The 19,463-nt window shown below is 39.6% G+C and overlaps 1 protein-coding gene across 1 annotated transcript in view; it reads right to left on the bottom strand.

Annotated features, from left to right (window-relative positions):
- Window positions 1–19,463, bottom strand: part of fibcd1b (fibrinogen C domain containing 1b) — an 87,875-nt gene that overhangs the window by 41,681 nt on the left and 26,731 nt on the right. The window contains exons 4-5 of the mRNA XM_070850773.1: window positions 11,211–11,370; window positions 4,240–4,376 (exon numbers count right to left, since the gene is read on the bottom strand). Of these exons, the coding sequence (XP_070706874.1) occupies window positions 4,240–4,376; window positions 11,211–11,370 (297 nt within the window). The remainder of the gene's footprint in view (window positions 1–4,239; window positions 4,377–11,210; window positions 11,371–19,463) is intronic.

Here is a 19,463-nt window from a genome sequence, read left to right as displayed (position 1 = left end):
TGTGTTATGAAGGGTCTAGGGGCATTGTATTGACAGCTTTTTTTTTCTTTTATGTTCTATCTGCAGTCATCCCTCCTACCTCGGTGGTCAGACATTCTCCAGGGCATGAGTTATGGCAGTGGAGAAATACTGACCAATTTCCTCTGACAGCCATCCACATCAACCTGTACTAATGCCTCTCCTCTCCTCTCCTCTCCTCTCCTCTCCTCTCCTCTCCTCTCCTCTCCTCTCCTCTCCTCTCCTCTCCTCTCCTCTCCTCTCCTCTCCTCTCCCGTGGCAAAATGAAATGTTGGATTTTATTTAGGGTCATGTTTTCTTTGATTGCCAGGATGGTGTCTCATCCTGTCTGTAGTGATTACCCAACTGCCCAAATTTGAATCTCCTATTGACAAAATGACTGTAGGCTTTAAATCAATCTATACTATGGCATTTATTATCTCAATTTAAACATAATGAGCAGCTGTAAAAAAAAAAAAAACACCACTTTTTTATTGATGAAATAAGTGATCTGGCACTCTTCATGGGTCTATAACACACACCTGGCGCTGTGTTCTCAACAGCTATAGTTAGCAAAAGATAGCCAAAGAGATTCTTAGAAACCTCCATTGCTTCCCTTTGTTTTTTTCACTAATGTTTAGCTTTGTCCCATGGGAATAAAAGAAACATGCATTTATATGTGATCTGTGAGTCATTAAGCCCTGGAGGATGTTCCTCCCTCAGTGCTTTCAGTGAAGTCGGCCCCTCATATTCATTATTACCATTACCACTGTGTCCATATAGCTAAGAAAACGTGGGTAGCATGCTATACTCTTGTTAATTCATCTGTCTTATCCCTCTGCTCTCAAATCCTCAGACCAACTCAGATACATTTTCCTTTTATATCACTTTTAGGTTTTATATTCTTTTGCTCTCTGAACGAACCTGACAGGGGTCGTGCACGGCCATTCGGAGCCCTGGGGGGACACAGTTACATCTTACTACATCCAGCTAAAACTATTGATGAGGCAGCACTTTCATTTACGTAGAAATATGGTGTTGAGTATGGATGATTGGGTGAAAAAGCTACTACTTCAACTTTAATATTCATTGTGTAGTTTTACACTGTAATTCCCTTGTTTGAAAAGATAATTTCTCTTATATAGAATAAGAAACTATGGCATTTGTAGGTGTCTGGAATGGGTTGGTTTGGACTGTTTTGGACTGCAATATCCGATACCTTTAAAAAAACAAAAACAAAGGAACTCTTGTCAGACATCCTGACAGTGAACCACAAGCTCTGCATGTGGACCCAGCCATCAACATGTCGAACAAATCTAAAAAACACCAGTGAATATGGATACTGTCTAGCTATGTAGACATATGAACACACACTCCTAAAGGTCAGCCCTAATTGATGCAGATCGACATCTAAATCTAGAGTCGTCGTGTCTTCCTGTCATCATTGCTCGAGACAGCTGCATTATCCCAGAGGCTCTCTAAGAGCCACCTTTTTACTGCAACCACACTAGAACAGATACTTTTATCACTGGTCACTATTTATCACTATCTGAATTAATGCATTTCAGAGTATGGCAAAAAAAAAAAAAGAAATCTGTTCCCCTTTTGTATTTTGTGTGTGTCTCATTTCCTCTCTCTCTCTCTCTCCACACCAGATTCTAATGTGTTCATCGGGCCCTTTCTTCTTTGTCTCTTCTGCGGCACATCCTCTCCTCTCCTCTGTTCCCTCCCTCTTCTAAGTAACCTGCTCTTCTCTCAGTCTGTCTGCGGCAGTCTCTGCAACTGTGCTACAGTGTGTCAAAGTATGCTAATGAGGTGGCAGCATATGGCTCATTCCTTATTTAAGCACTGCTGTCAGACAGACAGTAAGCCACTCAACTCACCAAGCATCCCGTCTCCCTACCTGCCCCTGTTGGATCACACCACGCTGATCTCTTAATGAGGCTCAAGCGTGATCACAATCAGCTCAACACACCAGGCAGGATCAGTAACTGCTACATTATCACTTCAATCTGAGCTGCTATGTAAATCCTTTTATAGGACAATATGCAAAGAACCGTTACTTAACACACACTGTTTCTGCATAGGTGCAAACCCTGTTGGCACTAAAATTAATTCATGCACCACACACACACACACACACACACACAGGCATTTACCCACTGACAGGCTGGTATGTAGCTCTATTCCATCATGCTGTGCTAAGCACTCTGTCACTCTGACAGTCTCGTTTTATTTGATGATAGGAGGGTACGACCTTGCCTATCTCACACAGTTAGTCACAGATTTACAAGTGCATGCGTGCACACACAGACACACACTCACACACACACACACACACACACAATTCACTGTCAATGTAACAGTGACTTGAGTTGAAGTTTGATATGCGCTGCTCGGTATTCGTTTGTTGTGAAAGTGGAATATAAAGTGGGCAGAATGGGATAATAGTTTTTCATTATTATACTTGATAATTTTTATTGTATACGTATTAATTGTAGAAAGGTTAACAGAGCTAGCATTCATGCTTGAGAACAGTAGACATAAGGTATACATTTGCATGTGTTTACAGCCAAATATTGCAAGCGCAGCTGTTTGCAAAGTTTGAGAAAAAAATGTCATTGAAAATATGGAAATGTTTTTATAGGCTACATTCGATGGAGGAAACCTTCAAATTCATCCAACGAAGTTTTAAGATATCCATCAAAATGTTGTCAACAAGACAGTACCATCATTTATTTTCTCCCTTAAAGCACTTTTCATGCTGCTTGCATCACTTTTAAAAGACATGAATGACACTGAAATTGCTTCCATAACACCTTATTGTACAGATTCCAATCAGCCCCTTGATGCTTTACTAACATGGGCCACAACCTGTGAAGAATGGGTTGTATTGGATTCATGTAGCTGGAATTTTAAACTCTTTAAGTGTTACAAGGCCTTAGTTCTCTATTAAGATCTGCTCTGCTTCCCTGGAGGACAGCTACAGTACACTTCAGAACAAAGGGAAATAAATGGCTCTAACCAGTAGGAAGATATGTGTGTGCACTCACAATAAAATACATCTAAACCACAGCTCCAAATATAACTTCAAAGAGCTCTGTGTCAATGTTTGTTCACCTCGCTGTCTCTCATTCCCAAAAGACACAGCGCTTCCAGTATACAGTCTCACTTAAACAACTATGTTTACTTTAGAAAGGCCAGACAACTGACAGATGTTTGATCAAGGATGAAAACAGACACTTAAAGACGTTCTAAGCATCCTTTTCCATGTTACCTTTTTAGAATGCAAGTTCTCTCAAAATCTTATTACACTAAGGAAATGATGCATTTACAAACCTAAAACATAAACAGGTCAGACATTCGCCAACTACTGTATAATGGAACAAGTTTCTATTTTCTTTTAGACATGAGAACTCAGTTTGCACATAAATACTGGTCTTGCATATACAGTACTGCAAGTCATCCCATCTTTATCCCGAGAGAGACACATATTAGATTTACATAATTTAGTTATGTTATGCGATCAGTTGTCACAGTAACAGCTTACATTAGGATTTTGAATCTCTACACTTGAGATTATGGCACCATTTGCAAAGCCTACCAAACAAAAAAATGTCGCCATGATTCACAGTATACAGTACATTTCAGCTTTGTTGTGTCTCTGAGTGCTTTGTTTTATTGGCCTTCATTGTCTTGCCTCTTTATTCAGTTTTCTTTCCTGCACTGAACCTGTTGACATTTTCACTTCGATGTGACAAATTAATATTCTGTTTTCTAAATGAAAAACTAAAATTAAAAATGAACAGACTGTCTTTAAACAGGTCCACGTGAAACTTTTGCTTATGATCTCCTCGCACTGCTGCAATAAAACTTTGATGAGACCTGTTCAGATTTGATACATGAGATTCCTAAGGCAGTACAACTGTAATCACAGCAGGTGCACAGAAAAACACGAGGCACTGCACCTCATGCACTGGATTACTTTGATTTGAATGGAACAAAAAAAACAACAAGAAAATCATGCTCAGTGAATCATTCTTATGTTGGGGTTATTCAGTAAATAGCGGCAGATTTCCCTAATTCCCCTAGTTTCATCTTTATCTTATAACCCTGCTGAAGAAGCGGCACCTAAGTGGATTTTTCTATTTTCAGTCAATACGCAAGAGCTTTGTGTGTGCGTGTGTGATTGTGTCAGCTGTAATAAGTGTGTGTGTGTGTGTGTGGTTTTGTCTGACTCACCGTCCAGCCTCCTCCGTCTGTGGTCATGTCACAGTAGACCTGGAAGCCTGTAGGGTGGTGAATAGGAAACACAGAGTAGATGCCATCCTCTCGTTGACCACTGGCGTACAGATCACCACAGTCACGGGGACGCGAGCCTAGGGAGAGGTGAAAGTAGGGAGACATAAAATAAATTAGGCCCAGTATGGCTTGCAAAGGGGAAGAGTGCATTGGCTTGGTAAAGTGAAATGAGAAATAATAAGGAAATAGGGGAAGACATGCGATAACACTTGTCATACTTCTCTCTGTCTACAGCCAGGCAATAGAGAGGCATGCAAGTACAGTAAACAAGGAACAGTTGTGATTCTATGTTGTGAAGTCTATCAATTTTCTTGACCATTTTCCAAAAGGATGGTTCTTGGGAAAGGACGGAAAAAACAACGAGGAGGTACTGGATCGGGGGTTGAAGACGCAAAAAAGATAGATGACGAGATGGATGGGCGGGTGATAGATGACACGGCGAGACAAAGGAGTGCGAGTGCAGCAGAGGTAAAAGCGCGAAAGAAAAAAAAAAACGAGAATGCAAGTGGGTCGAAATGAATACTGAAAGGCACAGGGGTGGAGCTCAGACATGATGCCACAGGGAAGAAGCAGATACATAGCACAAGACGTGGATTAAAGATAACACAAATTGTAGGAAAAAGGAGGACAAGACATGGAAGTGAAAGAAGAAGCAGCATGGCTGTTATAGACATGTGAGGGATTCAACATAGACAAATGGGCAGAAAGAGTGGAGAGAGTATGTACCGAAGAGACAGGAAGAGGGTTCAGGAATAAGTTAGTGCAGAGGAGAAGAGGCAGAGACAGAGAGCTCATAAGCTACAGCAGAGCAGAACAGTAGCAGCCTTGTATGTGACTGAGAAACCCGTCTTACACAAGGGACACAAAATCTATTCCCCAGGAAGCAGCAGAGGAACTCTGTGATGAGGACAATGTCATAGATTATGCATGCCAGCCTGCACCGGGTCAAACCCCTGAATTAAAAACAGCTAGGAGAGTTCTTGAAAAGGCCATTCAAGATTTTTCACATTTCCTACATGATATGGAATGTTTGATCTCCCCAAAGCTTTTCCATTTCTCTGTGTAAGCCTCGGCCACTAAGTTCCGACTTTCATCATCATCACACATAAATGGCAGCATTTCCTAGTTCTTCTTTTCATTACAGGAAACTGAAGCTGTCTAGCTTCCATGGGACATTTTTTAAAAAAAGAGATCATTATTATTTAAGAATTTGGTCCTCTATAACAAGGGCTTTCAAAGTTTTTCAGTTTAATGATCACTTACGGGAGAGAATTTTTATCTTCCAAGACCCCACTCATGACCACAGTGATATTTCAAATCCATTTCAGCTTCACTTGCCTCACGACTTAGTTTGGACGTATTTTAAGTTAGACTAATAATTTTGTGTTTTTTGGTGCCAATTTCCTTCATGTTCCATCAGCAGTGGTGTATAGTGACATCATGTATGGCTATTTGACTGAAATAATGTGCCCCAAAAAGTTCCCTGGCAAGGCTGAAACCTGTTCTTGCATCATTTTTGTTGCCAGCTGTCTACTCACTAATTTCGTCATTTCTGAGCCTGCTATTCCCTCCCTGCACTGCAGTAGGTATTAATCCTCAAAACCATCAGTGTTTCCCACCTTCAGTTACCACCCGATTCCCACACTTAACTTTTGCACCTGTCCCCAATCCCCTAATCAGCTCCTCAACATGTATACCGGCAACTTTCCCACAGTTCCCTGCCAAATTGTCTGTTATGCTCTCTGCCTCATTATCAGGCCTCCTTGTTAACCGTTTCCACCTGCCTGCTATGACCATTGCAGACTATGCATCCAATCCATATGCCTTTGCTTTTTGCACCTGGTATTAATAGGCAGTTTGAGTTTCTTAATTATTGTGCATATAATCAGGTCTCTACAAGAAAATCAGTTCGACAGGGCTGGTTGAATTGTAAGCAAACACTGTGCACTGTGCAAGTCAATGAGGCCAGTGCCATTGAGTTTTAAATAACTTGTAGCTACTGCAACTACTTTTTACTGGGTTACTCAGGAGGCGGGCAAGTTATGTTGCTTTTTTTTGAAGTTGCTGTTTTTTTTATTTTTCTTAAGAACGCAGAGATGTTGTACAGATTATCCAATGACAATGCGAGCTAATTTGGCTAATTTGATCCCATACCTACCCCAAGGTGTTCTGTGTGCATTTACATTTTGCTTTAACATGTCTTTTACCTTATCCAGGTACAATATCGAGCAGATTGCAAGTTAATGCCAAGTATAAATGGGGTCTCTGGCTGCCCTTCTTGACCCCTCTTCGTTTGCCTTGTTGGGCTGTTGAACTGTACATTTACACTCGATAGGCACATATTCATGACAGAGCTCAATTCTATACTATCACTATTTATCTTTCTGTGTGTGCATGGATCCTAATTTTAAAATCACTACTCTAGTCTTTTATGAAGGAGTAGAGCATTTTATACACTGAAGTTTCCTAGAAATCTAAAATAGTTAAAGAATAAGGTTAGGGCAAGGGATATTATATAGTTTCCTTACTCTCAACAAAACCAACAAAAAGACCAAAGCCAACAGCTCGTCTGTCACTCAATACTGTGCGACATTCTGAACTTGCTGGTTTTTACTGAAATGTGTTCTGTAAAAAGGCGAAATCACTTCCTAAAACAGCCACTCACAGCAGTTTGTTTATGCTATGTGACTCAAACAGGAGTAAGCAGCTGTTCTTGGCTTTGGTTTTGGTGCACTATTGAGCATTTATGGCAACAGGTTGTTGGATTGACTGTTAACAGTGGCAGTGTTGATGGAAGTCATTTTTTGGCAACATTGGAGGTTTTTTGGACAATGGAGGTCTATGTCACAGAGTAATAAGCAACAGTACACCAGGCTTTGGATACAAAGACAATAATTGTTAGTAGTAATTGTTGTTTTGGGACATTTTGAGTTTCTAGATGTGTGTATGGTTTGGTTGGGCGTGTGCATATGCTGGTGTGTGCCTGTTGGTGGTGGGACTGGATGTTTGAGGCGAGTATCGGCTCTGAATCTCATGTGTTTGGCGACAAAATCCTTAGTTGCATAAACCCTTCAAAGTAAGTCACTCTGACATTGCAGACACTGCACAGTAGAGACTGAACTCATTTAAATGCACTGTGTTCTTGCATTTCCAGCAAACACTTATCATCTAGTGGCAAGCATTAACGGTTGTTTCCGACCATGCACATGTCCGGCATCAAACATTTTTATTTATGCGTTTGGCTTTCCTTCTTTAGTTTTAAAATGCATTATTCACAAAACTGAATGATTAATGTGGCAGCAAAATGATAAAGATAAAGAAATCAACAAAATAACAAGCAAATACCTGCATTTGCATGCTTACCGCTGACAAAAATGGACTTTCACTTGTGAATCATTTCAGTGGTAGAGCCTCTGTGCAACAGTACAGCAAAGTCAGGTAGTCCAAGAACTCCGAGAAAAGTAGGACTTCTACAGTGGCTTCATTCAACTCAGAAATCCTGCTACTGTCAGAGCTGAGATGGGCTTCACTGCTGTCAGGTTTGGTTTCATATAACTTTGAACATCTAATATGTTCTTATGGGAATCCAATGCAAACAGTACAGAGATGAATACCTCAAATATGCTCAGGCACAGTGGGACAGACAGGCAGAGGTATTCATGGTTGGACCCCAACAAAGACACATATGCATACAGCTGTACAGATGCTGTATTAAAAGCATTGTGCTGCTGTCTATATGTGCACATGGTTGCCATTCATATGACTTGCTGCAGTTTCTAAACAGACATACAGATAGCCAAAAGAAAGCTAACTCATACAAGAATGTCATGATAATAAAAACAAGGATATCATGCATAATAAATAAGCATGGGCACTTAGATATCATTTGTGATCAGCACTGATGCTTTCGTTGTTTTTCTAGCTGTTATCTAGTTCAGCGTAGATGTCTTTGATAAAATGTCATGGCTGTGCTCTGCAAAAACACAGACTTGCCGCTGGCTGGCTTGTTGTATTTTGCCCCGACTGTAGATCTGAGGAGCAAAAAGGAGTAGAAACCTGCATAGAACTGCATTTCTAATAATATAACGTGGAGTATCTACTATACATGTACACATAACATTTAGCTAAGGCTCAACATACTGGGGTATTTTTGTCTGTGTGAGACCATGTGGAAAAGTGCTGTCAAATCCGACACAGCAAACCTTAGACAGGGAATATGGAGTGCTGTCCATGGTGCTGAACTGTGGAGCTGGTTGGTCAATTACTGTGAGTTTTTACCCCAGCTTTACCCCTGACATTTACACAGCTTTAGGATATATATGCTTTAATAGGTCAGTGTGAAGCACTCTGTGGATATTTGTGTGAAACAGCAGAATTTCAAGTGGCAATCAACTATTAATCAAATACAGTAGTATTAGTTATTACTGCCTAATTAGGAACACATTTCTTAAGACTTATTGAATTAGGTTACTCCTGGCTCTGTATAAAAAGGCAAAAGCTACAAATTTAGCTACAAAGAGGTGATAAGATTGACACCTACCATCGCAAACAGTAGCTACTTTTGCTTAATATTAGGCTGTTATATCTCCTTTGCATGTACAGAGCACAGGATAGAATCATGACATGTCAGGTCAGGTATGTGCTGTGAGGGCAAATCTAAAACTATTAGTCAAGGGGATGGCCTCGAAAACTTTATAGATTCACCACCATGGAAAGGATTACATCAAGAACAAACGCTGAATCTTGTTTTGAAATTAAATGCTTTATTCTGTGTGTTGTCTCGCCTTGCAGACAATGCTTACATGAAAAAGATAGATAGAATACAGGAGAATAAATATATCCTTGTTTACTTTCTCACATTAATGCCACAAAGAGTAATAAATTCAATCCTTGGGCATGACGTGGATCCCACAGTCCGGTGTGCTGTTACTGAATCTGCTTTGTACGATGACTAATGAAAAAGGTCTGCATATTTCAGTAAGCCCATATCCTCAAAAAGACAAAATTGTTTTTTTTTTTAGCTCAATAATTCATGTTCATTTTTATTTTATTTTAAAACTTTAAGAGTAAGACTCCCTAGAAAACAGGCACTTTACACTTTAGTGGCTTTTGTAAACAGAACTTTTCTGTATAAAGCTGCTGCCAACAGGGGAACCGCTCATGTAGGAAGAATATTGATAATGAGCTGTAATTCATGACAGACAGCAGACTGAACTGGACACCTGTTTCCAGAGGCTCAGCATGAAATAATGAGGACAGGAGCGGCCTATGAGCTGTACTTGTACTGGATGCTGACTTAACCATATTGTACAAGAATGGATTTTTAAAATAAAGAGAGCTCATTTAATATAAATCCGATATCATGGATACTTAAACATAGGTACAATTCTAAACAATAGCTGCAATAAATATCACCTTGTAATATTAATTTTCTCTTTAGAGTTTTCCGAGCAATGATGTTACTTCATATCTCATTGCATCATATTATGAGGAGTTCTTGTAAATGCTATGCAGCTCATGAATTGACTAATGATTTTCTTAGCAATGGGGAACAATATTATTTCTGTCTCTGGTACCATTAATATAGAGCCAGGAGACAACAAATTAAAATAAAGCTGGAAGAATTTTTTCCATATTTGCGCTAAATTCCCCACTGTGAGATAACAATTACGCTAAGATCTAAAGGATGATTTCTCTATCGATTGATTTATAATTTATTGCCACCCACAATTCTGGTGTGTTTCAAGTAACTGTTTGCTGATTGCTTCAGATAATTTGGTTAAGGTAGGAAAATTCTGGAAAGTGGTATCAAGCATAACACTGTGAAATAAATTATTGATCCACTGGTGAGGAGCTTCAAACAATCCGTCTGTGCCGTTCTATGACAACCACGAAACTCCAAAATATCAACTTTTTTCAAAGTTTTTTCAGCTTTTTCAGAAAATTCATTAGGTTTTGTTTATTTATCTTAAGGTGGTTTTTTGCAACTAATAATGGAAGACTTAATTTGTTAGTTTATCTAGAAAAATTTAAAACACCACAATGGGGGAAATTGGATTTATCTTTGAACAGATAGGAATTTTAGGACCCAGCAGTTGATAGATAGCTGGTGTGCTAGGTAATTATTCAGTTGCATCAATTAGGCAGCCACAGGCCCAAGAAGCTTCTAAGATAGGATATCAATAAAACACCCAGTATGTCATGTAAAAACTTCAATTCCTTAGAGCAAATAAAGACATGAATAAAGCTTGAAAATATACCTCTACTCTTACTACATTTGCAGATTCATGAGACATCTTCTGCATTCTCATGCCCCCCATACAGAAATGTGTACACACTCTCTTACTCTGTTGTTGTATGCTGTATGCTATACACCTCTGGTCTCCGCTTTGTGCTCCTTGGCTACCTATGCAGTGTGTATCCAACAGGGGAATGCCATCGGGTATACCGTGCCTGCTTAAAAGCCTTCCAATGGGATGATGCCTCGGGCCCTTCTCTGCCTCTCAGCAACACAGCCCAGTGGACATGCTAGTCATTTCTCATATACAATAAAAAATTCCACATCCCTACCAAGGCCGCTGGATAATGTGGATGAGATGTAGCCCAGGGAAACATACTGATATCACCAGGCGAGGTTGGGGTGAATGAATATGTGGTAAGATAGATGACAGACAGACCACTCTGGAATAGAATTTTACAGACAAATGTATCGGGCTAACAGAAGGTAGGATCACGACACTGAGCAGAATACAGTGACAGAACGTCAAGCATATGGGTAGCCAGCGATGTATGAATTATATATATACAGAGAGGGACGGACAAACTGAGTATCAGACAGACAAATCTACAAAGATTTAATCCAATCTTGCTAGACAGGTACAGATCGTCGAGCCACGCCTCGTTTCTCTTACCATTGGAGCAGCCCTTGAGACGGGCCCCTCTGACTGGAGCTCTCTGCAAGTCGGCCTTGACACGCGCCTTCAGGCCCACGTTCTCCTTCTGCATAGCATTCAGAGCATCACTCACCGAGTTCACTACCTTCACCATGTTGATCTGGCTGTCTGAGAGCAGCTGCAACACACACACACAGTGGGAGAAAAGAATACACATTTACACTTACATTCATTGACAATATTAATAATTAACAATGTGAAAAAAACTACACGCCGTACACTTCTCATTACTTCTGACCATCTCCGAAAGCATGTCAAGGTTTTTTACTATCTTCCAAGCAGTCAGGGCTTTCCATTTATTTATCATTACATTTTAAAAATTACCTACCACATGTGTACTATTATCTTAAAGTTATAATTCTTCAGATTTCCACCGGAAATCCAATATTTTATACAACTTATGGCTGGCATTTATTCTACTTTAGTCACAAAATGTGTTTACAGTCATGTAAACAAGGTCAACAACTCCTTCACTGGATTTGAATGGTGTTTGTTTCACAAAAAGGCAATAGCTGACACCAGTATACATTGCACCTAATGTTTGCAAGTCATGTAATTATATAATGTGATATACTGATGCAAATGGGTTTTTTGAGACTGGCTGCTCTGTTCTAAGTAAAGAGATATAAAGCAGACTCCAAATTTTCATCATGGCTGAACGACTGTAGTTGTATTTCTGACGAAGCCGCTGTTCAAAGTACGTTTCCTGCCCCTGGTGATCAATACCCGTAGCATTTTGAACAGAAATCTGGGACTCGTATTGTTGTGAAGTTCTCTATCACCAGTAAACACAGGTGTCACCAAATCAAGCAGAACGGAAATTTTAAAGGATTATGAGTTTAAGATTAGTAATCCAAAATGTTTTTTGGCCTTTTATTTTGTTACATCACATTTGTCTGAAATATGAGAGCATGATGTCAGACCGTTGTAACACCTGATTTTATTCACTTGATCTATTTCACAATCTTCATGTTTGCATATTGTGTGTCTTCTGGATTTAAATGCACATTAATCATATCCACAAGCTATTGCATTGCTATAGCTTGTGGATGTAGTGCTTCTCAGCCGCCAACTCTGATGTCAGAGCATCCTTGAACACATAAGCAAGGACAGTTTTCACAGTAGTCTCAACTGCATGAGCATGTGATGGCAATGTGACTTTGAAAAGATAAGTTGGGGGAGGGAAAAAAGTTCTCTATATGGAAATTAAAGCCAGGCTGCTGTGAAAGAAGATAAGTCTATCTAAACAGTCTTGGTATTCTTTAGTTTTCTTTGGAAAATCATACTAATATATATATAGTATATTATACTGCGTTTGTAGTTAATGGGCTAAAACTTACAGTATATAAAAACTAGCACAGTATAGTCCTTTATGGAACTTTAGAAAGACACAGGTGCAAAGACTGCCCTGTGTAGCAAAGACACCACATGGTACCCTATCCCATAATACACCCTGACGGATGCTGTGAAACACAAAGAGCCCTGTGGGAAGGCTGGTGATGAATGTGTGTGCTAGGACTAGCAGAGAGCAGAGTAACCTCTCTGATCTGCTGTGGTCATTTCCTTACCTGCAGCCCTTTAAGTGCATTTCATTGTAGAAAGGTCATTTTAACATATTGCCCTAGTTAGCCAGCACCTATGCACAGCCAGATGTTGGACTCCATATGTATACACACACACTATACTATGTATTGGAAATAGTCTTGCTCTTCCTTATACTCACACACACCCACAATCTCTCTCACGCCCTTTCTTTCATCTTCCTCCTCTCTCTCATGTGCACAACACAAGCACACTCACAAACACACAGAAAGACCTGCGGTGCTCAAAGTCATATATAAGGGGTTGAGGAGTCTTCTATCAAAGGTTTGCCTGTGCAGCTATATTCAGGTGTTAAAACTGCATTAGACAGACACCCCTGTGGCCTTTCCCTGGCCCCAATAACTATGCAACACATATCTGAGGCACAGCAAGCTGCACTGCAATCATATTACATGGGCACTGGGGCTTTAACCCACACACACAGTCATAAACAACACATTTATGTACATGCCCACATGCACAAGTACAGAGAAAACCACACACACGTGCATCCACTACAGAAATTATCCACTGTGCTTAGCAGCAGTGTGTGGGGGTAAGCAAGGCAAAGCTTTTTGTGTTTTTTTAATGTTATTTTTTATTTTATTTGATAAATGAGTTTGCTGTCAGTGTCGTAATTTCATCCAAGTGTACACTGTGTTTATTTGTTGATGTGTTCAAAGAAAGAGACACAAGCAGGGAAGTGTCTGCTACCTTAATTCTAAGTCTTGACTGACACAATAATTAGGATCATGATGTAATTAGCTCTCATTAGACAGCCTCAACGTAAGACGTTTTTATGAGCCAAACTTTTTTCCCCGACATCTATGGCTGACTCGTGAAAGGGGTTGAATCAAAATTCATTTTGATTCACACAATCATGCACACTGAATTTGGGCTCAAAAGTCTTTTGGTCATTGCTGTAGTTTAAATGAAGTTCTGTTTGATATTTGTTGTGTCTAAACTGCATTAAACATGATTGTGTTATTGTGTTAAAGCACAAAACAAAGGTGTGCTTTTGTTGGACTTAATGAGATGCTCCATAAAAGGTAGAGACATGTTCCCTCTGGGCTAAAGTCACAAAGCAGAGAGGAGTTGCGAGTTAAAAAGTCACTCGGTCACCATCTGCCTAATAGGACATCTTCACCTCACAGACAGTGGCTGTCCAGCCAACTGGAGCCTGGAGGACCAAACGAAAGAAGCAAGAGGAGTCATCAAGAACTTGCCCTCTCTTTCCTCTTGACTGGTGCAGCTCTTGCAATATGAAAGTAAGTGAAACCCTCAGGCATTATTCCATTACTTCATTTATAAATCCAAGTAACCAGTAGCTTTGAAATGCAATTAGAAAAACTTCAAACTACTTTACTTTGCTGGACCACTGCCAATCTGTGCTTTGAGAGGACAGGTAAACATGCTATAACGATGCTTTGTGAATATTTAGACATAGTCATTCTTATTCATTAAATACATTTCATTAATTGTTTTCAGTCATTTTCAAGCAAAATTATCATGTTCCAGCTTCCCCAGTGGGAGGATTTACTGTTTTTACTGTCCCAGCTTCATATCATTGTACATCTTTCAGTTTTGGACTGTTTCTTGGACAAAACAACCAAAAATGTCATCTTGGGCTCCGAGAAATAGTGATGGGCATTTTTTCACAATTTTCTGACATTGAAAATAATCTTTACTTGCAGCCCTACATCCCACAAGAGCACAGGTTCCATAAATAAATCCTGCCAGATGCTGAGTTCCAAAAAAATCACAAAGTTGATATCAACGTCAGATGTCCACAGGGTACAGTCAAGCTGACTGGTAAGCCTATCCTTTGTTATTAAGTTGCACTTTGTGTTTGCTTTCAGTCACCTCTCTGCTCAGACATTCCCACATTTTCGAGAAATCCCCATTTTCTTTCATCTTTCAGCTGTGATGCAGCCGTCAAAAAAATGTCTCACATCTTCATCTGACAGCACTGCCTCCTCAAGAGCATCTGGGTGGCTAATTGTTTTCCCTACATTTTGTTTCTCTGATATCAATAAACGACAGGAAAAACGCACAATTTGAACCTAGAAAGTAAACTAAGGATATTATTCTGCATAATGGATTAACACATTTCAGGCTTCCTCCATCCTAAAAGATGTGTGTGATAAATAACAACCCAGCTGTACATAAATTGACTATCAAAGCATACTTGACTCAAGTTACTGTAAATTGAGACTACATTTCATTCAGATTAAAAAGTCCAAGATCCAAGACACATAAGAAGCCTCTGAAGCAAAGAAACAGTGAATAAAAGATTACCCCGTTAAAGGACAGAGCCTTCACACATGAAGGGAATGTTTTTATAGCAAATCTGAATCATGTCATACAAAGAGTCTCCCATCTTTGATCAAGCTTTGGATTTTGTCCATGTGTGGTTTACTGTGGGGGTGGGAAGGGGAGCAAAGACTCCTGCTGTGCGATTACATCATTATTAATGAATTAAAGTGGTGGGATGGTCCATGTTTCATTTGAGCAATAGTCCTCCATCAATATGCATTTTTTTTCCCCCCATTTTTTTCCTCACAACTTGCCATCACAGCTTTGGCATACATGTATACAATTGCAACACTTTATATTAAATGTTTTGTTTCCATAATATGTATCAAAGCAGTATGAATTTCCTATGATTTATTTTGCAGTGACTCAGAAGGAATCTCTAAATGATATTGTTCTTGTCATAGACAAATAGCTCATTGATATTTTGTTTCTGTAATGAGATTTTCAAGAAACCCCTAAAAAATTCTATATCCACTACATTACCGTTTACCATTACCCATTTGCTTAGTTGTAATATGTTTCCATATCTTAAGTGACTTTATCATTAACCACTCTTATTGAGGTTTTGACTGAATTGCAGTGTATTTCACTTTTTTTTAAGTCCCCAGAACACATTGTGTCAGAACAAACATCTTGAGCCAATATGAATTCCATTCTGCAGCAGCCCAGGTTCACTCTTAGATCCTTAGCAGAGCTTGTGAGGGCCACTTGTCAAAAACATTGATATTCTAGAGGCACATAATTCAGTTTCAACTGTGACCTATGGTTCAAAGAAACCAGTAAGTCACGCTCTTCTTCCTTGCAGTTAGACATCATGGAAAACTCAATGTTAAGTCAGTTGAAGGTATGAACTACATTTCATGTCAGCTGGACTTCTGCTATGGGGAACATATTGCAGCTCTTCCAATGTTTTTTACATGGTTGCCTACATTGCACATGCACGGGGTTGCCACTGCTGGTCAGAGCTATGAAATGTATATACACTAACAACTTTTAATGTAATTCACACCACTACCATTCAGGACAGAAATGAGAATATTTGAGGGTTCCAAATTAAGTACTGTGAGAATATGAGGCTGAAATCCCTTGATTGTGTGTTGAAATTTTTGCTTGAATTTCAAGCAGTGATCCTAAGCTCATACTCCTTGCTGTAAAAAAAAAAAAAGAACGGCACAGTTCTGACAGTCTCTTTATGCGTCTGTAACACCTTTATTGGATGTTTTTAGACTGTTGCTTCTTTGTAACTCAAGTACTTTTAGAATGTAAATGGCTTTTCAATCTGGCTCTTGAGAAAAACCGTAGCACAAAGACAGAACTAATGAAGGTACTAAATGACACACTAAAGGAGTTCAAGCCATGCAGAGCCCCTCAGGGTTCGATTCTTGGAGCTCTAATAGTCAGGAGGTAACTGAAAGAGGAGGAAAGACACTGAAATATTGGGAAAATAATAACCAATTTTAAATACTTCTACAGTGACAAGAAATATAATTTGTCATAATGACAGAAAAAGAATAAGGCCCAGATTACTTCACAGATTCACTTTACAGTGCTGATGTAAACTGAATGAATATGATGTCGTGGGTGGAAGTAATTAATTATGAATAAATATGATTAATTACTGTAACATTGTTGTTTTCCAGTGTACTTTTGAGTATCTGTAATGGTGGCTCGAAAAAGGGCAAATTAACAATTAAGCTGTCTTGTAGTAGTTAGTTTGGTCCCCAATTTGTTGACTTAGGCGTATATGCAAAGCCAGACATGACAGCACCACCATGTAGCAAAATACGATATATATATCATGTGTTAATTGTAATTATTTCTATTGAATTAATCCCCAATCACACACGCCCATGATATTGCCCTACGACATTACCTAGAGGTGCACAGTGGTTCTAGCTAAATGCTACATGCTAAAATGCTCCATCTGCGTTCACTGGCGCTGAGGAACCTTTACCCTCAGTGAGTTGTGCAAGGCCTTTCTGCAATTTTTGACAGTAATTCCTGTGACAGTTGTGCCTGCAAAATGTTTGAAAACTCTGAGGAGCACAGTGGGACAGAAGCTTAGCAGAGTGGTTATATTATACTTTAAGAATGAATAAGCAGAGAACATTGTGTGGAGGACTTCATATGCCTCACAGGATGCCATTTACAAAAGTGAGTACACTCACTGTCCAAAGAACATCAACAACCACTGTTGCCAAGCAACAGATTATTGTCAGTGGGTTTGTGTGCTTGTGTGCTTGTGTGTGTGTGTGTGTGTGTGTGTGTGTGTGTGTACGCACTATGTGGTATGTAAAAGCGGTGCAGTTTTTATGTACCACATGTTTTGGTTTTATTGTGCGTGTTTATGGCTGCAGCTCCTCTGGAGTTTATAATGTTTATACAGCTCTCAGACAATTTAACAGAAATGACCAACAATAACTGAAAAGTCTGAGGTTTGTCCTCTTTTCTGGTTTAATTCTATTAGGACTACACTGAGGAATGTTGTGTATTCATGATAATCACTTGTGTACACCGACTGCAAAACGCCGTTGAAAAGGAATTAATTGTTTGGGATATAAGGTTGCGTTAGAGTGATGTTGTTCCACTAGTGTGCACATTGATTTTTTTCTTCTTTAAAGAAATTCTTCTCGCACACAAGTACTTTTGTAAAGTATTTTGAATTGTTAATTGAGTGAAATATTCTGGCACTCTTTCTATCCATGTGTGCTGCCAAGATTAGATATGAATGTTTGAATTGTTGAGTATTACGTACAGAAAAACTAATGGGATGATGCTCTCTCAAGTTTGGTATTTTGCGTTTAATGAAGGACAGAAATTGGGGAAAAAGACTGATACCGCCAGTGTCATGCTGCACCTTTTCAATGACATAGAAACCTAACCATCAATCATATACATATTGTGAAAATCCTATACTTTTTCAGATCAGTGTGATTTATTTGAATGCAAATGCATGTGATTTGATGTACCTTCCTATTTGAGGGTGCAAGTGGTCACTGTGAAAAATGAATGTGTTGGTTTGTGAAAAATCAAAACATATCGGCCCTAAATCCACTGCAATCAGATTCTCCTGCTCACCTCCTCAGGGGCATTTTGAAGGGGGTCTCTCTGTATGGCATGGTGAAACTGTTCTTCAGGGGGCTCGGCGCACACAGAGCCATTACTAACACTGGCACAGTCAGCTCTGTGTCATCGTATAAATCAGAAGTCCTGGCCACAGGTGGCCCATAGATCACAGAGTCACACCATGGTGTCAGGCAGAAACAGCGGATGTGCACGCCACATGCCTTGCCTCCAAAGAGGAAATCAATCACCTGGAGTGTCTGGGCTGCCAGCACCACCTCCACTTAGCCTCAGTGCCCACTGCATTGTGCCATCTAAACCACATTAATAGCAGTAAAGGGACAGGCCCTCTTTCTGCCTCTGTTGTGGTAGCAATCAGCACCCATGGTTTCTTAGCCTAGAGAGGCAAAATAGACCAATCCAGCGAGTTTTTGAGTGATCTCTAAACAATGTTGAACCCTTAGCGAAAGAGGTCTGGCTTAAAGAAAGGATTGGCAGAAGCAGAATCCATTTAGTTGTTTGAGCTGTATGGCTGGCAGCTATGAAATCTATTTACTGCAGAATGAAGAGACAGAGCCTGATGGGCCAAAATTAAAAGAGCATGTAGTGTGAAGATTTTGCACGCACATTTAGGAAATGCATTGTCAATAAATCAATGTGGACAGTGTGAAACTAAAGGGGGTCTAATTATGTTATCATCCAATGTGGAGTCTTACATGTCTTACACATCTAGGGAAACATTATGTTATCTTATTGAATTAATGTGCAAGTTGTTCCATTTCTGGTCTTGAATCCTGATGGGCAATTCTTCCCCTGTGACCTCATCTTCAAACACTAGACTAAGTGAGTTATACTCAGTGGAACATGAGCCCTATTTGCACTTTAATTTAGCCCTTACTGGGCTTGTACAGTGTAAAGAGAAATTACCATGGTTGAGTTGGCATTGGATTAGCGAATGATGGTGTTTTGATTTTGCAGTCAGGAAAAGGAAGGGACTAAATGAGACCCACCAACAGAAAACCATCAAGCCCAATGAGCTGTGACACATCTTAAGGTGGTTTCACAATCAATATGTATTGATAGGTGTTTCACAATCCACTCCTCAAGCACCTCTGTACATTACTTAAAGTCTTGACTTCACTAGTGAGCCTTGAACACTGAATTCAGTTCATCTGCTTTTACTGCTCAACCAATCACAGTTAGCTGTTTGAAATTTCAGCATAACTACATATTTTGTGAAAAATAGTCTAC

The sequence above is a fragment of the Pempheris klunzingeri genome, chromosome 19, assembly GCF_042242105.1.
Source record: "Pempheris klunzingeri isolate RE-2024b chromosome 19, fPemKlu1.hap1, whole genome shotgun sequence".
NCBI classification, from domain to species: domain Eukaryota; kingdom Metazoa; phylum Chordata; class Actinopteri; order Acropomatiformes; family Pempheridae; genus Pempheris; species Pempheris klunzingeri.
Note: the sequence above shows the minus strand (reverse complement) of the source record. Positions and strands in the feature narration are given on the sequence as shown.